Source organism: Pteronotus mesoamericanus, unplaced genomic scaffold (genome assembly GCF_021234165.1).
Source record: "Pteronotus mesoamericanus isolate MK-2021 breed Mesoamerican mustached bat unplaced genomic scaffold, CSHL_Meso_final contig_181, whole genome shotgun sequence".
Taxonomy (NCBI): domain Eukaryota; kingdom Metazoa; phylum Chordata; class Mammalia; order Chiroptera; family Mormoopidae; genus Pteronotus; species Pteronotus mesoamericanus.
Window position 1 is genome coordinate 10,474,781 of NW_026555077.1, and position 20,704 is coordinate 10,495,484.

Below are 20,704 nucleotides of genomic sequence, written 5' to 3' on the forward strand. Positions count from 1 at the left end.
AGGTGACATTTATGGTGAGCCTTGAGGGTGAATAGAAATTCTCTCAAGAGAGCAAGTCAAAGAATTCAGGAATTTTATCTGTTTCTGCCCATACAGAGTCAGTCCGTGCTCTGTAACTGTTTAAAGACTGCGGACACTTGTTGGGTGTCTGTTTTGTGTTAAAGCACTGTCAGATGTTAAAGCAAATGATCTGTTATTTTATACACATTTATAAAGAAAGCTACAAATTTAAATTTAGTCTTAGAGATAGTGTTATTTATTTGTTTAGATTGATATTAATTTTATTACATATAACAGTGTGCATAAATAAGCTGTTACTTGGAAAAATTCATTTCACAATGTTTTGTGTGTGTATGTATATCATAAGTTGTTTCATTTGATTACATTTTTGTTCCGATGTATCCTATTTGTCATTATTTTAATTTATTCTCTTTGTCAAGTAGCTGGCAGAAAGCTTAGACTAAGATATTTTTTAGATAGATTTTTTAAAAAGATTCTTTCTTCTTCCTTTCCTGCTCCTCTTCCTTCCTTCTCTCTCTCTCCCCATCTCCCTCCCTCCCTCCGTCCCTCCCTTCCTTCTCTTATTTAGAATTTCTAAAGAGAAAACCACACAAACTTCTCATTTTTTAATTAGTGTAAAAAGGCAAGTACTCAAAATCATTGCTTTATATTACAGGTTACTTTTTTCCCCTACAAATCAACAGTAGTAAAATTTATTTTTAATTGAAGGAGCTGTTTCTATGTGAGATGCCTAAATTAGGGATAAGATAAGATGTACTTATCCATATTAAGTTTAAAAGTTTACGGGGGAAAGAAGGGGAAGGGGCAAGCAAAGGAACATGAATAGAGGACTCAAGGGCACAGACAATGGGGGAAATTGCCTGGTAGTGGGGGTGGATGAGATTGAGGTGAACAATGGGGAAAAAAGCAGGAAAACTAACCGAACAGAAATCAATTAAAAATACATAAATAAAAATATGCCTCAGTCAACTAGAAGGATTTTTTTTTCCTCTCAATTGAAATTTCTTGCTATGGCTGATTTTATATAATTTTAAATCTTATATGTTGTTTTTAAATAACTTTTAAATATTTTCAAATGTACTGCTCATTTTTAAGCAGATTAAGTAGAGTAAGGCATTTGTAAACAGATTATAGATTTGATAAGCAATACTGACATACTTACTTTTTGAAGTTCCTGTATACATTAGACTTAGGTAAATGAGCTAGCAACACTCAGTTTTTTTTTTAAGTGCTAGTTCAGATTTTTTTTCTTAGTTAAACTATATGTATTATAAATTTGTTTGACAAATTTTGTAATATCTATTCCATACCAGTTTTTGATGAAAAGTTAACTGCTTATAAGGATTCATAAAATCTGTACATTAGTTGATTTCCTAGGGGAAAAAAACACCCATTTTAACATATTTTATTTGGAGAGTGGTTTGACCTTTAGTTGTTTGTATAAAGTTGTAATACATATTTAAATAGTTTTTCTTTTTTTAAAAAAATAGCCTACTATGTATATATAAAGTTTTATATTTAATGCTCTCATTAACTTGTGTATTAATATTAAAACACTCTTCACCACAGAGCATTTTAGGTCAGTATTCAAGTCTTTAAAATCCTCATCTCTAGTTGAGATGAAGAGTTTTGCTAAGAAAGGCTCAGTAATGTGCTGTTTTATATTAACAGGAAACAGAACAGCAGTAGTGGTTTGAATACCCTGCAAACAGGAAGTTTGACACATGCATAGCTCTTAGCTTCTGTGTAAGAAGTTGTTGAGCTCCTTCTGGAAAAATTTTTAGTTACTTTAAGTAAAGTGTAAATACTCATGAATGGCAGCGTACAGAGAACTATCTGGTAACCAGTGTACAGGTACAACAGCTCTTCAGAAATTGGAAGGTTTTGCTAGCCGTTTATTTCATAGGCACTCTAAAGGTACTGCACATGATCAGAAAACAGCTCTGGACAATGACAGCCTTCATTTCTCTGAATATACTGCCTTATGGGACAGATCAAGTAAGTTTTTTTTTTTAAAGTAATACATTATAACTAGAAGCTAAAATGCTGATTGGAGTTTTAGAATCAAATATAAAGAACTATGGTTTGTTTGTCTTTTTATGATTTGCATAAGGACATTTTGCAAAATGAAGTTGAAAGAGTTCCACAGAAACTTGATTATAAGCTGAGCCGAACCATATAGTTCATTGTTTTGTTTTATCTACAACTAGTTATGTTGAATATTAGTGGGAAACATCTACAGAATGTTTACATCACTTCTATTGTATGTTTCTGGGTTTTTTGCTTGTATTTTTTTTTGTTCTTATATAAAAGTGAAATGGCTAAATTTTGGAAAAAATGATCAGTTTATTTAAAAAAATTTGGATGTAAATAAGTCTTAAAATTAGAAAGAAGGGAGATTCTTAAATGTTTAATTAAATGTTTGCCAATTTTTGTTTTTAAATATATGTGTGAAAGTTACTTCAGTTTTACAAGCAGGAGTTCTAATAGCAAAACAGTGTGGTTAGTCTATGTAAAATCTTATAACAAAACAATCAAAAACATTCATAATTATATTTAATGTGATTTATAATTATGGTTAGAGGGGGAAAAAGTTGTTTACGCATGTATCACATTCTTTCCAGGCATGTTAAAATGTTTGGACTTAAGCTTGCTTTGCTAAAATGGTGATATGTGACTATTTTTAGTGACATATACTTTAAAGTATGTATTTCACATATAAACAGTATCAGTGCTTCCATTCCACATACCACTTTGGATCCTCCCTAAGGTAGTTTTGTCACTCTGATTAAAGGAACAGTAGAATTACCCTAGTACTCTATTGGTTTTTTTATGTCTGTTTGCTCATCCAACAGCAGTAGGTTTTGCCTGTTTTAAAAAATTTATTCCATAGCAGTTAAGGAAGAAAACTGAGTTTTAACAAAAAACAAGAGTGGGTTACAAAATTAATTCTTGGTATATATAGTACCTTCATAGTTTATCAGTAGAAGCTTATTGATTTTTTTTAACTCTATCAGAATTTTGTTTTCCCTTCAAGCTATTTTGGGGAAAAAGTAGAGAATTTGTATAATTTTTTTACTCTAGAGGTTTTCATCATTTATAATTAATTCTTACTATATATAGCAAGTTAGTAGGTGAGGAATCTCAAATATCTTCAAGCTAATGAACTAATGAATATTGAAATAATAGTTCATTATTAAAATTTACCATGCAACAAAAGTTTATTATTCATTCTATTTGCCTGTTCTGTTAACTTGCCAAGGCCTCTCCTAGGGCCTTTGGAAATCTTTATTATACATTTAAAAAATATTAAAAATTCAATGAGGAAAAAAAAAGTTCAATGAGAAATGAGGACATTACTGAACTAGTTTCTGTTTCATTAATACCTGTTCCTCCAAATAATGGGTATTTAATCAATGTATCTTGAATGAATATCATGGACTTTTTATAATTAAAGGTAATGGTTGAACTATACTTGCGCCATTTTTAAAATGCATGGGGCCTCTGATGTTTTCTGAAACACATTTTAAAATCTATCAGTGGAAGATACTAATTTTGAGCCATGATTTCTTCTGGAAAAAACACACTGATAAAATACTGTTAACATTTTTTATCATGCTGTCACCAAATAAAATAATCCAGAACATGTACACAAGTAAAATTAGAGGAACCTTGTAATTTGCCATTAATAGCATGATATAAGAAGTACTTAAATAATAACTGAGTGTTCATTAACCAATGTTGTTTAACTCTCTTCTCTCTTCCATATCCCCAAAATATGAAATGTATACAATAATTTCATATATGTAATGAGTATGGTAAGCTTGAAGCTCTTGATTCTGGTTATGGGATCTCTTGATATAAAGGAGAAAACACTGATATAACAGATACAGAGGAATTCTATCATTGCAAAATTCCAAGGTTTATTTTTGTGGCAAAAAGACAAATTTTTATTCATTTATAGAATAAGTTATGGAAAGAGTTTTCACTATATGAAGATTTTACACAAACCACATTCTTCAAAGCTACTTAAAGCAGCTTACTTGCATGACTTGTTTGACAAGAAAAAGTAATGTAGTATCTTCCGATAATAAATACTTTGAATATGATTGTTTCAAAAGTGCTATTTTAAGAAATCAACTAAACACAGAAGCTAAAAAATTAAGTTCATAAACTATGGAGTAAAGATTAATTACCAATTTAGGCATGCTTGGAACGTAACAAGTTTTAATCCAAGTTTCTTTCTTCTTCAGTGACCTTAAATACAGAAAGAAATGCAGAAGGAAGGCCACAGTGGTTGGTTTCCAGGTGCCTTGAGTGCGTTTCATCTTCTACTACTAAATTAAGTAATAGGAATTCCTATTTGATAACATAAATATTTAACAGCTGATTCCATGCACATATAAGTACATAAAGTTCAAAAGAAAAACATTGGAGGGATTCTGGTTTTTGTTCTGATTCAAAATGAATGGGAGTTTTTATTGAGTTCTCTTTCTAGCAGATTTATTATGGTTTTTAATAATTCCTTTCATTTTAAATGGTATATTTAAGTTATATAATAACAGATTTGATGAAGTTTTGCACATTTTAAATCTTTGACTTTATATACTTAATGTCTAATTACACTATTTTAAGGGCTGAATAGGTGAATAGCATCAAAAACTTTACCTATCCTTCTTTTCCATGAATTGGCAGACTATTTTTCTGGCAGATACAAATCCATATTAGTTAATCTTAGATTTAAATACTGTATTGAACAAATGAGCAATTTTGGGTTTGGATTGCTTCAGGTGGAATCACATAGCTAAAATAGTTCTAACAGACCACTTTACCTAAGTCAGTTTTTCCTCTCCAAAGTTCATGCAGTCTTTAAGACAATTCACTTCTATGCATATTTCTTAGTCAACTGAATCTGCAGCACTTTAACTTCTAAGCTAGAAAACCTCCCACATTTCCTTTTTATCTAGTTTTTTCACTTGCAACTGTTCCATAAGCTTCTGGATAATAATAAATTTTTATTCATTCAGTGAACTTTTTTGAGTATTCGTTGTATCAGTCTATAAACAAGTCTCTGGTTACCCTCTAAAACAAGAGTAAGAAGAGCAAACACACAAACAGCAGTTCAAGGCACAGTGAAATGGTTGCCTAAAAATGCCTAAATAGTTTGCTGGGGGAGTTTAATGTAAGAAGTTAACACTGAAAAGAAGGCAGGGCCCTGGCTGGTGCGGCTCAGTGCATTCATTTAGCGCCGGCCTGCGAACCAAGCGGTCACCAGCTCCACTCCCAGTCATCACAGGCCTGCGTTGCAGCCCCAGGTCCCCAGTGGGGGCACATGAGCACTTTCTCCCTCCCTTTCCCTTTCTCTAAAAATAAATAAGTAAAATCTAAAAAAAAAAAAAAAAGATGAGGCCTTCAAGAATATTGAAGAATGAATAGAATTTTCAGTCTCAGGAGGAACAGGTTGTTTTATTATAGGAAAATAACATAAATTTGTGAAAATGTAAAATTTAGGATTCTTAAAAGATACAATATGATGTTGTCCAGAAAAGTAGTCTGTGGCTCTGATCTCAACACTATGGGGTATTGGGAAGGAACAGCCTTGACCAGTGTTCAAAGGATTGATTTTGTTAGAGCATTCCCCCAAGGTAGTAGATACCTACCAGCCTTGCATTTACATAATTAAGTTGTCCAATGAAGTGATTCTTCCCATATCAAAGATCTGTTTCAAGCTAACTCTCTCTAATTAGGTAGAGAAGCACTTGGCAACTTTTTTTTGTTGTTGAAATCTAATTTACATATCATAAAACTTAACTCATTATAAGTGTACCATTACTAATAAGTTTAATAATAAATTCATAGAGTTGTGCACTTATCACAATTCAGTTTTGGAGTATTTCCACCACCTCAAAATTTCTTTTGTACCCTTTTGCAATCAATTCCCACTTTTACCTCAACCTCAGACAAACTCTGATCTGTTTTCTCTCCCTACAGATTTCCTTTTCTGGATTTTTGTATAAATGGAATTATGCAATATATACTCTGTTCTTTCTGGCCCCTTGCACTTAGAATTGCCTTTTGATATTCTCCCATGTTATAGAACATATCAATAATTCCTTTTTATTATTGAATTTGACGATGTTGTTTGGATATAATACATTCTATTTATCAACTCAACAATGGATGAACATTATGATTATTTCCATCTTGAGCTTATTTGTAAAATGTTGCTATAAACATTTGTATACAAGACTGAGTGGACACATGCTTTCATTTCTCCTGAGTAGATATCTAGGAGTAGAATTGCTGGGTCATGGGGTAAGTTTGTGTTTATCTTTTTAACTTCCAGGGTTTTTTTTCTAAGTGGATTTACCATTTTACATTCCTGCTAACAGGGCTACAGTTTCTTTACATCCTTGTTAATACTTGGTACCTTCAGTCTTTTTGATTATAGCTGTTCTGGTGTGTATGAATTTGTAGGTATTTCACTGTGGTTTTCAATTTGTATTTCCCTAATGATTGATGATGTGGAGCATATTTTCCATGTTCTTATAAGCCATTCATGTATCTACTTTGGGGAATTGTGTTTTTAAATCTTTTGACCACTTTCAAAGTTGAGGGGTTTTTTTCTGTCTTCTTATTATCAAGTCTTAAAAGTTGTTATATATTCTGAACACAAATTCTTTACCACATACATAATTTGCAAATATTTTCTCCCAGTCTATGACTTGTCCCATTTTCTTAAATGATGGCCTTGAAGAGCAAAAGTTGTAATTTTAATGAAGTCCAATTGATCATTTTTTTTCTTTATGGATTGTGTCTTTAGTGCCAGATCTTAACAAATCTTAGTCTAACTCATGGTAATGAGATTTTTATTCCATGATTTCATCTAGAAATTCTTTATTTGAGTTAAATTTTTGTGTGTGTGGTGTGAGCTATGGAGTGAAGATCACCCCACCAACTGCCCCCCCATATAAATATCCAATTTTTACTGTTCCATTTGTTGAAAAAACCTTCTTTTCTCTACTGAATTGTCTTAGCACCTTTGTCACAAATCAATTGACCATAAATGTAAGGGTTCACTTCTGAATTCTCAGTTTTGTCCCAGTAATGTATACATGCCTACCTTCATGCCAACACTACACTGTCTTGATTACTGTGACTTCAAAATAAGTTTTGAAATCAAACAGTGTAAGTCCTCCAACTTTATTCTTTTCCAAAATTGTTTTGGCTATGCTGGGCCCTTTCCATTTCCATATAAATTTTAGCTTCAACTTGTTGGTTTCTGAAGAAAAGCCTGCTAGGATTTTACTAAAGATCGTACGCATCTGTAGATTAATTTGTGAAAAATAGCCATCTTAACAATATTGAGTCTTGCAATCCATAAACATGAATTATCTCTCCATTTATTTAAATGCTCCAATTTCTATACAGCATTTTCTATTTTTACCAAACAAGTCTTGTTAAATTGTTTCCTAAATATTTTATTTCTGTTAATACTATTGTGAATGAAGTTGTTTCTTAATTTCATTTTTGGATTGTTTGTTCCTAGTATGTTAAAATGTTACTGATTTTTGTATATTGATCTTATATCATATGATGTTGATAAACTTACTTATTAGCTCTAGTAGTTTGTAATGCAATAGAATTTTCCACATAGACTCATGTTGTACGCAAATAAAGACAGCTTTCTTTCTTTCTTATCAATTTGTATGCCTTTAATATCTTTTTTTCTAAGTCATTGTGCTGGCAAGAACTTCCAGTACAAAGTTGCTTAGAAGCGGTGAGTGCAGACATTGTGCCTTATTCCCAGTTTTGGGGGGAAAACATACCATCTCTCACCATTATAACAGGGGTAGACAAAAGGTTTACAGTTGTGAGTACACAAAACACAGTTTACTCTTGTATTAATATTTATTAATTATTTTATTATTTATTTGTATTATAACTGTAAACCTACTTTTGCCCATACCTATTTTGATATAAGCTGTACCCATGCCCCTACCACACACACACACACACACACACACACACACACACACACGGCCTTTATCCACTTAAAGGTCCAGTCGAGTCCTAGTTTAAGAGGTTTTTATCACAGGTATTGGGTTTTCTGGGTGCTTCTACATATATTGAAGTGATTATGTAGTTTCATTTTTTATTCCATAATATGGTACATTCTATTAATTGATTTTCAGTGTTGAATCAACCTTGCCACCCTGGGATAAATCCTACATGGTCATGGTGTGTAATCCTTTTTATACACTGCAGTATTAGGTGTGTTAATATTTTGATAATTTTTGCATTGTGATATATGGGTCTGTACTTTTCTTATTTACTTATTTTTTAAATTGGGGTAACATTGGCTAATAAATTATATAGGTTTCAAGTGTACAATTCTGTAATACGTTATCCGTATATTGCATTGAGTGTTTACCACGCAAAGTCACATCCCTTTTTTTCACCATATATTTGACCACCCTTACCCTTTGCTGTCTTCCCCTCAACTCCTTTCCCTCTGGTAACCACATACTGTTGTCTGTGTCTATGAGCTTACTGTTTGTATCTTTGTCTTGTTTGTTCATTTGTTTCTTTCAGATTTATATGCCATATATGAGTGAAATCTTATGGCTCTTGACTTTTTTGATCTGACTTATTTTGCTTAGCATGATATTTTCAAGATTCATCTGTGTTGTCACAAAAGGCAACATCTTTTCTCATCGCAGAGCAGTATTCCATTATATAAATACACACACAATACCATGTCTTTATCCAATCATTTATTGAAGGACTCTTCAGTTATTTCCATGTCTTGACTACCATGGGTGATACTGCAATGAATATAGGGGTCCATGTATCTTCACAAATAAATATTTTCAATTTTGGAGGTAGATACCCAAAAGAGAGGTTGCTGGGTCATAAAGTAATTCTATTAATTTTTTGAGGAAACTCCATACTATTTTCCATAGTGGCTGTACCAGTTTATGTAATTTTCTTTTGACCTTTGTTTAACTTTGGTATCAGTGCTCATAGAATAAGTTCGGAAGTATTACATTCTCCTCTGTATCCTGAAAATTTTTGTAGGATTGACAATGTGTCTCTAATTGTTTTATAGAGTTCCCCAGGGAAACTATATTGACCTAACCTTTGTGGGACAAAATTTCATTACTTATTCAGTATTTTTGTTTTTTATAGGTCTTTTCTGATTTCCTGTTTCTTCTTAGTTCATTTAATAATTTATGTCCTTCTATGAATATCTCCATTTTATCTAAGTTATCTAATTGGCATAAAGTTGTTTACAGTATCCTCTTATAATCTTTTTAATTTCTTTAATGTCAGTGGTGATGCTGTCTTTTCATTTCTAATTTGGTAATTAGTTATTTCTCTCTTTTGTCTTATTTTGTTATGTTTTGCTTTAGTTTTTGGTCTGTCTAGCTAAATCCTTATCAGTAAGACTTTTGGACTCATTTTTTTTCTGTTGTTTTTCTACTTTATTGAACTCTGGTCTGATTTTCTTTTTGGTGTCAGTTTTATTTGTTCCTTTTTCTTGAGTTTCTTATGTTGGGAGTTTAAATGATTGATTTGAGAACTCTTCTAATATAGGTATTTAAAGCTATGAATTTCCCTCTAAGCTCTGCTTTATCTGTACCTCATAAGTGGTGATTCCTTGTAGGTTTTTTTCCATTCAGTTTAAAATATTTTCTCATTTCCTTTGGGGTTTTTTTGTGTGTGTGTTTTAAATCCAAATATTTGGGGATTTTCAAAATTTCTCTTTGTTATTGATTCCTAATTCTATGATCAGAGAACATATTTTGAATGATTTTTTTCATCATTTCAAATTAATTGAGATTTGTTAATTACTTAGCATATGGTTAATATGAAGAATTTCTATGTGTGCTTGAAAAGAATGTCTATTCTGTTGATAAAGTGCTGTGTATTATAAATGTCCAGTTCTGATGGTATTATTCGTTTTTTGTATCCTCGCTGATTTTTCTGTCTAGTTTGTGAATGTCCACTCACATTTAATGCAATTATTTCCATTGTGCTGTTTGTTTTCTCTGTATCTTATAGATTTTTGTTACTGTTACTCCTCTCTTTTCTGTAAACAAATATTTATAGGGTTTCATTTTAATTCTTCTTTGATTTTTTAAACTAAATAGCTAAAGGATATTTTGTTAACAGTGGATTTAGTTGTTATAAAATGCATTTTATCTTATCACTCTCTACTTTAGAATAGTACTAGACTTAATTCTAGTAAAATAGAGCTACTTTGATCTAATATAGCTCAATTTCTTCTGCAGTTTTTTGCTATTTTACATATATTACATATATTTTATAAACACAGCAATACAGTGTTAAAATTACTTTATCTTAAAATGTTAAGTGCTTTAAGAAATTAAAAGAAGAAAACATAAAAATATGTATATAATCTTTTTAAAATTCTCACCTCAGCATATGTTTATTGATTTTAGAGAGAAGGGAAGGGGAAGAGAGGTGAGGGAAGAGAGAAACATTAATGTGAGAAAAATAGATCAGTTGCTTCCTGTATGCGCTCTGACTGGGGATCCAATCCACAACCTAGGTCTGTGCCCTGACTGGGGATCAAATGCAATCTTTTTGGTGTACAGGACGATGCTCCAACCAACTGACCTACCTGGCCAGGGCTTTATATAATCTTTTACTTATGTATTTACCATTCCAGTCCCTTCATTTCTTCCTGCCAACCTGAGTATTGTCTAGTATTGTGTCATTTTTCTTTTAGTGGAAGGACTTTCTTAAGTATTTTTGCTTGCAGCAAATATCCTCAATTATTGATTATCTGGGAATTCTGTATTTTACCTTAGTTTTTGAAGAATAATGTTCCCAAAGAGAAAATTGTTGTAAACTGGTTTGTTTCTGTTTATTTTAGCACTTTGAATATATCATTCCACTGTCTCTTGTTCTCTCTTATTTCTGTTAAAGTCATGATTAATTGTATTACTTTTTCTTTTTATGTAATTAGTCTTTTTTCTCTTGCTTCTTTCAAGATTCTCTTTGTCTTTTTTCCAAGTCTATAAATTTGTTTTAAATAGTTTTTCTTTCTATATTAAATCTTTGTAGTATCATTGCCATCATATTTTCCTTTAATTCTTTAAACACAATTTCCTTTTATTTTTTGATATATTTATAATAATTGTTTTTAAGTTTTTTGACTGATAAATTCTATATTTGAGCCCATTCCAAGACATTTTCTATTGACTGCCTTTTTCCTATTTATGGATTATATAATGTTTATATAAAAAATGGACATTTTAAAATAATATTTTTAGCAGCTTTTGTTTCTGATTCTTTTTCTTCCCTGAAAGGTATTTTATTTGTTTTGTTTTGTTTCGTTTTGTTTTAATTTATGGACTACATTTCCCATGGTGTCTGGCTGCTGAATTCTCTGCTGGGGGTTACCCTATGTCTGCATAGTTTTGTTGTTAGTCAGTGATTGATCAAAGGTTGTACTCATATACTTTGAGCCAACCTGCGCTTATGGAACAGTGTGGGTGAGGAAACACATTCAGGTTTCAGGCAATTTTAAAATTTGTACCAGCTTTAACTTTCTGCTGGGCCCTCTTGAGTCTCCCCTTCAGGGATATGCGGATATATGGAGGGGGGATTATCTCAGCCCTCTCTGCCTCTTTAATTTTCCATTTTCAGTGAAATTTCTTGCTAGACCACCAGTCTGCTACTCACCCCTACCAAGACCATGCTTCAGGCTACCAAAGCTGGACACTTCCTTGTTTTTATCTTACAATTTGCTTTGTTTTTATTTATTTTTTATTGACAACATCACTTCTTTGGGGGTCCTTTGGCCTCCTCTCCAAATCAAGTCAGCCCTCTATGGCAGCAAAGCAACTCCTCGTTACAGCCTCCCCCACCCTGATAGGAAGGAGTAGCCTACCCACCGAGCTGTGGGGAGGAGGGGCAGCACCAGGCAGGGCCACCGTTCTTGGGCAGAGGTCAGCAGTTTTCCATGAATAAATGCTTCTCAGTAGGTCGTCTGTGATTGCTGAATTTCCAGAGCTATGACTTTTTTTTGACAATATTGTGCAACTTTATAGTTGCTTCTTGGGGCGAAGATTTACAGGCTTACTTACTGCCCCATCACTGGAAGTCCTGCTTTACCCGGCAACTTTTACAATGGCTAGTTCACTCGCTGAAGTTCCACTCACGGCACCATTCTATGGATCATTTGTACCATTTTGGTACAAATTTTGGGTCTCTGGGAGTCAGAAAAATCTGTTCACCATTCTATCCAGTCTGCCTACCTTGCTATACCATCTGTCTTGCTATACAGTCTTAATCCTGTTTGAATAAGGAAATTTACATGTCAACAACGATTGCCAGCAACGTTTTTGTATATTCCCCTCTATAGAAAACTACCTATGTGGCATTTGACACTATTTGTAATGCTGAATTTAATGGAAGTTTATAAATAAGTTATTTTATGATCCCCTCTACAAATGAAGATATAAAGAATTATATTTTGTCTCATCCATAATACAGAATGTTTAAATGGTTAACATTTGTGCTGCAGTAGAGCTTTCTGGCTCATGAAAAATGAAAGCTATCAGCGATCTGGGCAATAAGATTCATCGCCAATAGTCACTAGCAACAGCACACAGCATTTTAATATCAGTGAGGTCCACAGCTAGCAGTAAGAGCTGGTGTAATTGAAAGACGTTTAGGTGCAATCATTCTGCTGTTTGTTCCTTGCCAGGTTCAACATGGGATTGTGTGAGTATTTGAAGAAGACAGCAATTTTTTTTATATCTTTGAAACATGTAAGAAGGGTAGATAAGTGCTTAAATTTAAGAAACGTGGTAATTTTAAAATCATGTGGCTCTCAAATAAAAAGGCATTTTATTTGTCTTGGTTGATTAAAGCTTTAGAAAAGCTACTCCATGGTTACAAGTGAACCGATAATTCTGGTCTAATGTTGCCGTGGTAACAACTCATGCTGATATAATTGAGAACATCTTATACATCCTGGTTCGAATATTTTCTCTCTGCCATTTTGAGTTGTTCTAGTGGTATATGAAGAAGGCTAGGATAACTAGCTTGAAAGAAATTAAATCTAGTTATATACATCTTTGGCATTAATTTGATGTTTACTAGTGGTATCTCGTGCTGGGCAGTTATGCTTTGCTTCTAGGGGCTTGTCTTTCTAAAACAAAAGAAAGCTCTTTTCATTTGCTGTGTGCTGCATGTTCCACTGTGTGTGTTTACACCATAGGCTTCTACCTCTAGAGATTAGCATAACTCCCTTTGCTGCTGGATTGTTGTTCTGAGCAATATGTTTTGGAAAGGTTGGTTTTCATCATGAGTGGTAAGTATGCTCTCTGAGACTCTGCAGCTATGTATTTTTTAGGAATATTTAATCATAAGAGGAAAAATATATTTTAAAGGAGCAGTTGTAAAGCCAGAGCTACAGTGATTACATTTTCTGTTGATGCTTTTGCATTTAGGCATTATACTAATTTGCTTTTAAAATCCATTAAGAACTGGTGAACAATTAATACTATTAATAGTTAATGGCAATAATCAGTTCATAAATTTCTTTAGGTATGATTTGTTATACTTATTAGGTACTGTTGTTATTAATTGTGTTATAAATTAGTGAGTGAAAGACCCATCAGGGTAAGAGGATTGTTTTTGTATCTGATCCTGAAGATAAACTTTCTTTTTATTAACTATGTCATTCTAATATTAATTTCTGTGGCTTCTTTTTGATTATATAAAAAAGTACTAATCTTCAATAAGATGTTGCCAAAATTTTACTGACTTATTCATTGCTTTTATATACAACTCATTGAGAAACAGAGGTTTAATGATGAAATAAATATGTATATTTTGGTTTTGGAGGCTTTGTTAAATTGTTCAGAAATAACAGTCTGGAGGAAATAATTTGTTAGAATAAGTACTGTTGTGATAATTGTTTTCATTTTTGTTTTTATAATACGACTTATTTTTTTTTAAATATTCCAAAAATTGTTTTTGAGAAATATACTATAGTATATACTGGAGTTAATCCTAGGGTGAAAGCTATTCACTTTAAGCCAAACCTGCAGCTAAAAATAGATATCCTGTTGTTAGTGTGAGAAATATTTGCTTAGAGCATAATTCATTGCTATCCCTGTGCTTAATTAAAAAAGAGAATATTGCTAAGTTAACTTTTGAATCAGATTTTTAAAAGAAGTATTATATGGTTTTTCTTATGACAGTCTATAATGTACACTTAAAAGATTTGGAGTTGGAATTCAGAAACTGAGAGAGTTAAATTTTTGCTGTATAATGATTGAATTCAAAATAGATGAACCTTTCTTCCATAACTGAAGATCACCTCATTATTGCCAATAAATACTTTTTATCCTGCTACAGTATAACATAAACCACATCCACATGGTTATACATTTGTTATGGAATGATATTAGACATTAAAAGGACATTTTTATATGCAAGATATTAAGAATTGTTGTTGTTATTATCCTGTTAGTAGATAGATATTTCTGATCTAGTGCTTTAAATTTGGGCTAATATTACAAAGTCAATGTTTTAACATTTCTTAAAATTTCTATGTATATCAAAACTGAATATGCCCAGTAAGCATACTTCAAATACTAGATTTCTCTGAATCTGGCCAATAAAGTTGTGTATATAACAGGATATTGTAGTAACCACTGAGGTGTTATAGAGGTTTTACAATTGGAAGCATTGGTTTTAGCTGAAGAAAATTGTTGCTGCTGCTTTATTGCTTTATTTTTTTTCAAGAAAGCTGTGTATTAGTCAAATAGTATTTGATATACTTGATCATATTGTCATACCTTTATATCCTTTTTTACTATAGGAATCAGAGTAATCACAATTAGACATTCTGACTTTTTTCAGGATTGTTCAATTTTTACTCGTGTTATGAGTGGTTAAATGTTTAGCCATTTCAAAATATGGAACATTACAAATGGAGTGTGGTTCTATTTGTAAAAATAAGTAGATGCTAAGTCTATTGCTATACATGTGGTATTTATGTTCATGTGGTATTCTTTTATTTAAAGAGCTATTCCTTTTCCCCTTCCTGCCAATTGTTATTTTTCTTAGGAATCTTTGTCCCTCTTTTAATGCTACATTCTTTCTGAATGATTTGATCCATTCTCACATCTTCACTCTTTACCTGAATGAGTTCAAAAGTGAATTATCTCTTTTCATCCCAAGTCTATTCCTTTTTCATTGATTCTGATTTTTGTTAATGATCCCACTGCCCCTGAAGGAACTTAAAACAGAAGACTGATGGTCATTCCTAACTTCTTTCTTACCTCCAAACATGCACGCTGTCATCAGTTTCTGTTGAGTCTACATCAGAAATGTCTGCAGAAGTTTTCTGCAGTCTCACTGACACTGGGAATGCTTTTAGATCAACGTTGTGTATCTTTTCAATCCTGTTGCACTAACTGCTTCCCTGCCCCTTGACTTTTAGTTTTATATCCTTTAGACCATTTTTCATGCTGCCATTTTAAAAATATAAATATACCCATTTCTTAACCCAACATGAAACTTTAGTTACTCCTATTGTCTCTCAGATAAAGGTTCAACTCCATAGTAGGGCATATAAGATCAATGACCTACCTTTCTGGCTTTATTTGCATCTCTCATAAAATTTTGATATAGCTATACTATCCTCCATATTATTTCTTGCTACATCTCTATATTTATGTCGCATCACAACAGTTCTGAAAATCACCTATGCTTTTTAATGCCTCTATGATTGGCTTTATAGAATTAAGTGTTTCCCCTGTACTCCCAAAGCAAGCTTGTAAATTATTACAATTGTTTGTATTATATTGAAATTATATATTAGCATTTCAGTTTCCAATCTTCAACCTTTGAACTTCTTAAGTCAAGAAGTGCCATGTTCATCTGTGTGTTTCCAGTAGTTACTCCTGTCCCCAGAACAAAGTAATAAACTCATAAATTCTTGTAGAAAAAAAGAATAACTAAATATTTTTCATTTTTTACATATGTGAACACTTTTATTAATATTATCAATGAAAAATATTGGCCATTTTTAATTGTATTTCTTTTTAGTTTATAATGCTTATTGAAACATAACAAGCATCATTATATTAACATTTCAGATGGGAATGCCGATTGGTCTACCTGTAGTTGAAGGCAAATCTCAAAAAAAGGCATTAAACTTTATGAATTACAGAACAGTTCTAGATTTGAGCACAAACACTTAATTATTTCCTGTTTGTAGGTCTTGGTTGAATATGAAAGAACACAAAAGTGGGAAAACAGTGTATTCGTTCTGAAATTAAAGGAGGACACTTGCCCAGAAATGTACAGTATCAGATTGATGATTAGACACCAAAGTTTAACTAACAATTTTACTTTCAGTAGCTTGCTTCATGGAAAAGAAATAAACAGTAGTTTCACCCTCACTAACTTAGAGGGATGATACTTATAAGAAAGACTGTTAGGAAGGTAAGTGGCAGATCCAATATGCTGATAATTTCATTTCACATAGTTATAGTGGGACAACCAAAAATTTGTTAGGCTATTCCAAGCTGAAAAAGTGGCTTTTCTTCTTCCAGATGTGAGAGGGCTCTTCCCTAAGTATATATAAATATATATATCACCACTAGTAAGGGGCCCTATGGCTTCATTCCCATTTCGGAAAGTCACTGGATTATTTAGCTGGTAATATAAATATGTATCCACGGAAAGATCTGCAAAGTTGGTTCTGTCATACCTTAATAGGGGATGAGAGGATCCAGCTTATTGGCAGGAGGTGGCATTTTAAAGTTTTGAAAGGCTTCTCATTGTTTATGAATAAATAAACAAGAAAAGCAGCAACATGGGCCCTATAAAAGAGATTGTATGTCACTAAAGGATAAAGTCACAGTCTTCATTGGAAGAGAGTGGAAGTTATCTTTAGAAAATATTTGGGGGGGAGGGTTAAGATATAAGAAATTATAGCTAGTATCTCTGCTGAATACTTTAAAATTTCAAGTGAACATGGAATTTGTGAAATAAGACATGACAGATGAGATAACACAAATGATTAGAATGAAAAGAGAGCTGGTTAAGAGGCAGAAATAGAAAAGAAGCAATAATGATATAAGGTGAATGAACCTGGCATTGGGAGGATATAAAGCTCTGTTGGAGTCAGTAAAGTTGGAAGTAATCACTGCAGGAAAGGAAATCAATGATGTGAAGAACTAGCTTAACAAAACCTATGAGAATGTAAGGGAAGTGGACAGGATAGAAATTACGAGGTGAAAATCATGTTAGATAATGTAGGAGACTGCAAGTGGAATGGATAGCATTCCCAAAGAACAGACAATGACTGACAGAACAGAAGGAATACTAAAATTTATATATATATGATTTAGGAAAGCTTCTTAGTTGAAGAAAAATCTGAATCAGTAGATTGAAAGAACTCATTGTGTTTGACAAAGATTAACAAAAGAAACCAGTGGCTAAATATATCCTGATAGAAGTTTTGAACTTCAAGGATAAAGTGAATTTCACAAACATTCAGGTATCTCTGCATCTTACACTTAACACAAACCTTGCCTTATAAGTAAAAAAGAAATCCAGCCCTGGTCACACATCCAGGGATTGAACCTGCACATACCCAGGGCACCTATGTAGGTTGTAGGTGTGATTCCGGGTCAGGGCGTGTGTGAGAGGCAACTAACTGAATAATGTTTCTCTACCTCTTTTCCCAAAAAAAAAAAAAAAAAAAAAAAAAAAATCAGTAAACATATCCTTGGGTGAAGGGTAAAAAAGAAAAAGAAATTGAAAAATTAGAGACTAGATAATTTGAAAATTCTTTTAGAGCAAAAATTAATGAAGATTCAACAGGACCTAGAAATGCAGAATAAAATATTGCAAGCATCCCTTTAAATGGAATGCCTGAACTTACAAGAATACATTATAAACCCCCAGTGTGCAAACAGTGAAATGGTAAGTGAAAATCAGAACTATAAGAGGGGGCATACTCTGACTACTCCCAGGAGATTTTCATACCTTGGAAACTAAATGGCTTTGGTTTTAAATGGCCTTGCAGAGACAGAATACAATTTCTTTGATCCATGTAACATGGGATATCTTAGACCCCCATATAAATACAGGATCCTCAAAGGATTACAACCTCAGTCAAAGAATAGATTAGAAACTAAAACCTCTCCACTGACATGGAGAAAATGAGGAAGCCTGTATTTCTTGGCTTGAATTCCTAGGGACGGGGGAGGGGTGTACATTCATGGTGTGGGATGTGTCTCCTGAGAGTTTGTAATCAATTGCCTCTCCTTCAGTCCATTTCAGGCTTTCATCTGTATTAATTGTGTGGTCTAGTATCGCCAGTAAGATAAAATAGTGATTTCCGGCTTTTTCATCTTATGACACATGTAAACTAATTGCTAAAATTCTGCAGCACACCAAAAAAATACATTCTTTTTGTTGATCTGACAAAAAAAAATAGGTATAACTTTGATTCATTCACACCAGACAGCTATTGTTGTGCTGAATGTTGCCATTTTTTTTATTTGACAACCTAAGGGAAAAGAGGTCACTGCCCCTGACTAAATAGTCACGTATTAAATGTTTTAAAGTATGGCACCCCACCGTTCCACGGCACACCAGTTGAAAATTGCTGAGATAAAATACACCATTGTAACAGGATGCCAGGCAGAAGATGGTACAAAACATCTTCTAGTCAAGCCCTGCAGGTTTCTCAGATAAAGCCCCACTGAACTTTGAGTTCACAATCCAAAATTAAGACACACACGTGCGCGCGCATACACACACACACACACACACACACACACTTATAAATGAAATATTCAACAGATACAAGTCAGACCCTCCCAACAGTATCAGACTTGTCACACACAGACTACCATTTAAAATTAATAATCACATCAAAAAGAAATAAAAATGGAGAGAAAAAATGGTATGCCCTTTTAACAGAGCCTCAAACATGTAACACAATATTGACCCATTTAGGAGGAGAAGTTATGAATATATAAGATATATATATATACACACACACACATATATAAAAAGTCTCATCCAGTGATTGGAGAATATACAGGAATATATAAAACACTTAAAAAATTGGTAATACAACTAAAAATTCAAACTGTTTTAAGAATTGATACATAGGCTGTGGTGTCTGACCACAAAGCAATTAAGCTTAATGAATAATAAAAAACCAATTAAACAAATAAACACACAAATGTTATATCTGAAGATTTGTTTTTTAAAAGATTTTATTTATTTTTAGAGAGAAGGGAAGGGAGAAAGAGAGGGAGAGAAACATCAGTGTGTGGTTGTGTCTCTCACAACTCCTGCTGGGGACCTGGCCTGCAACCCAGGCATGTGCCCTGACTGGGAATCGAATCAGCGACCCTTTGGTTTGCAGGCTGGTGCTCAATCCACTGAGACACACCAGCTGGGCTATTTCATTTTTTAAAATTTATTTATTTTTATTGTTCAAATACATTTGTCTCCATTTTCCAGCCATCAGTTTCCCCCACCCCATCCACCCCCACCTCCCACCCTCAATCTTTCCCCACTTTGGCTTTGTCCATGGGTCCTTTATACGTGTTCCTTGATTTGACCTTTCCCCTTCTTTCCCCGTTACCCGCCTCCCTCCTCCGCTCTCATTACTGCCAGTTTGTTTTTTCTTTCAGTGTTGCTGATTATATTTTTCTTGTTTGTTTTGTTAATTAGGTTCCACTAATAGGTGAGATCATATGGTATTTGTCTTTTACCTCCTGGTTTATTTCACTTAGCATGATGCTCTCCAGTTCCATCCATGCTGTCATGAAGGGTAGTAGCTCGTTCTTTCTGTTGAGTAATATTCCATTGTGTAAATGTGCCATGATGATTAAAAAAGTTCAAATAACTCACAGGTCAAGGATTACCTCAATATAAGTCTAAAATTCAACTTTGCATCAAAACTTTTGGGATACAGCTAAAGTGGATTTAGAGAGAAGTTTTTTAATGCTTATATTAAGAAAGGAGAAAGATATTCATAATGTAACTATTCAAGTAAACAAATTATAGAAAGCACAACATGGTTAATCAAAAGAAAATAAACCTAATAAAGACATGAACAAAAGTCAGTGAAATAGGAAATAAATAAGATACATGAGAGCCAAAACTCAGCTCATGGAAAACACTTAAAATAACTGAATAGTACTATACCTATTTAAAATTTAATTGGTTAAAAGCCTTCTTCAAAACTTATTAAAATTAGGACTGGACTGTATTACAATCAATTTCTAGGAAATAGTCAAATAACAAAAATTGCAATATTGTACAAAATCTTCCAAAGAATTGAAAAAGAGAAAATATTCTTAAATTTATTTGAGTCTAGTATAGTTTTACAAGGCAAGTGTGGAAAAAGAAAATTAGAAACATTTTCTTGGAAGTTAAAAATAGGAAAAGATTGATCATTGTCTGTTCTGTAGTGTTAGCCATAACCTGCACATCAAGATAAGAAAAAGATGGGAAGGAACAAAATTGCCATTATTTACAAGTGATATATGATTTTCTATATAGAAAATTCAAGAGAATGAATAAAAGCTATTTTAGAATTAATAACAGAATCCAGCAAGGTTGCCAGATATAAGATCAAAATATAAACATT

General features: G+C 32.8%; 1 protein-coding gene across 3 annotated transcripts in view; it reads left to right on the plus strand.

Moving 5' to 3' along the window:
- The first annotated feature begins 1,723 nt into the window (after positions 1-1,723).
- The window catches only part of PRKACB (protein kinase cAMP-activated catalytic subunit beta), a 66,075-nt gene continuing 47,094 nt past the window's right edge, over positions 1,724-20,704 (plus strand). Inside the window, exon 1 of one of the 3 annotated variants that reach the window (XM_054566909.1) lies at positions 1,724-2,019. In XM_054566909.1, coding sequence (XP_054422884.1) covers positions 1,836-2,019 — 184 coding nt within the window. In that variant the 5' untranslated portion in view covers positions 1,724-1,835. Of the gene's footprint in view, positions 2,020-12,705; positions 12,784-13,258; positions 13,376-20,704 lie in introns of those variants that run through there. The other 2 variants (XM_054566910.1, XM_054566911.1) reach the window with 2 other exon arrangements.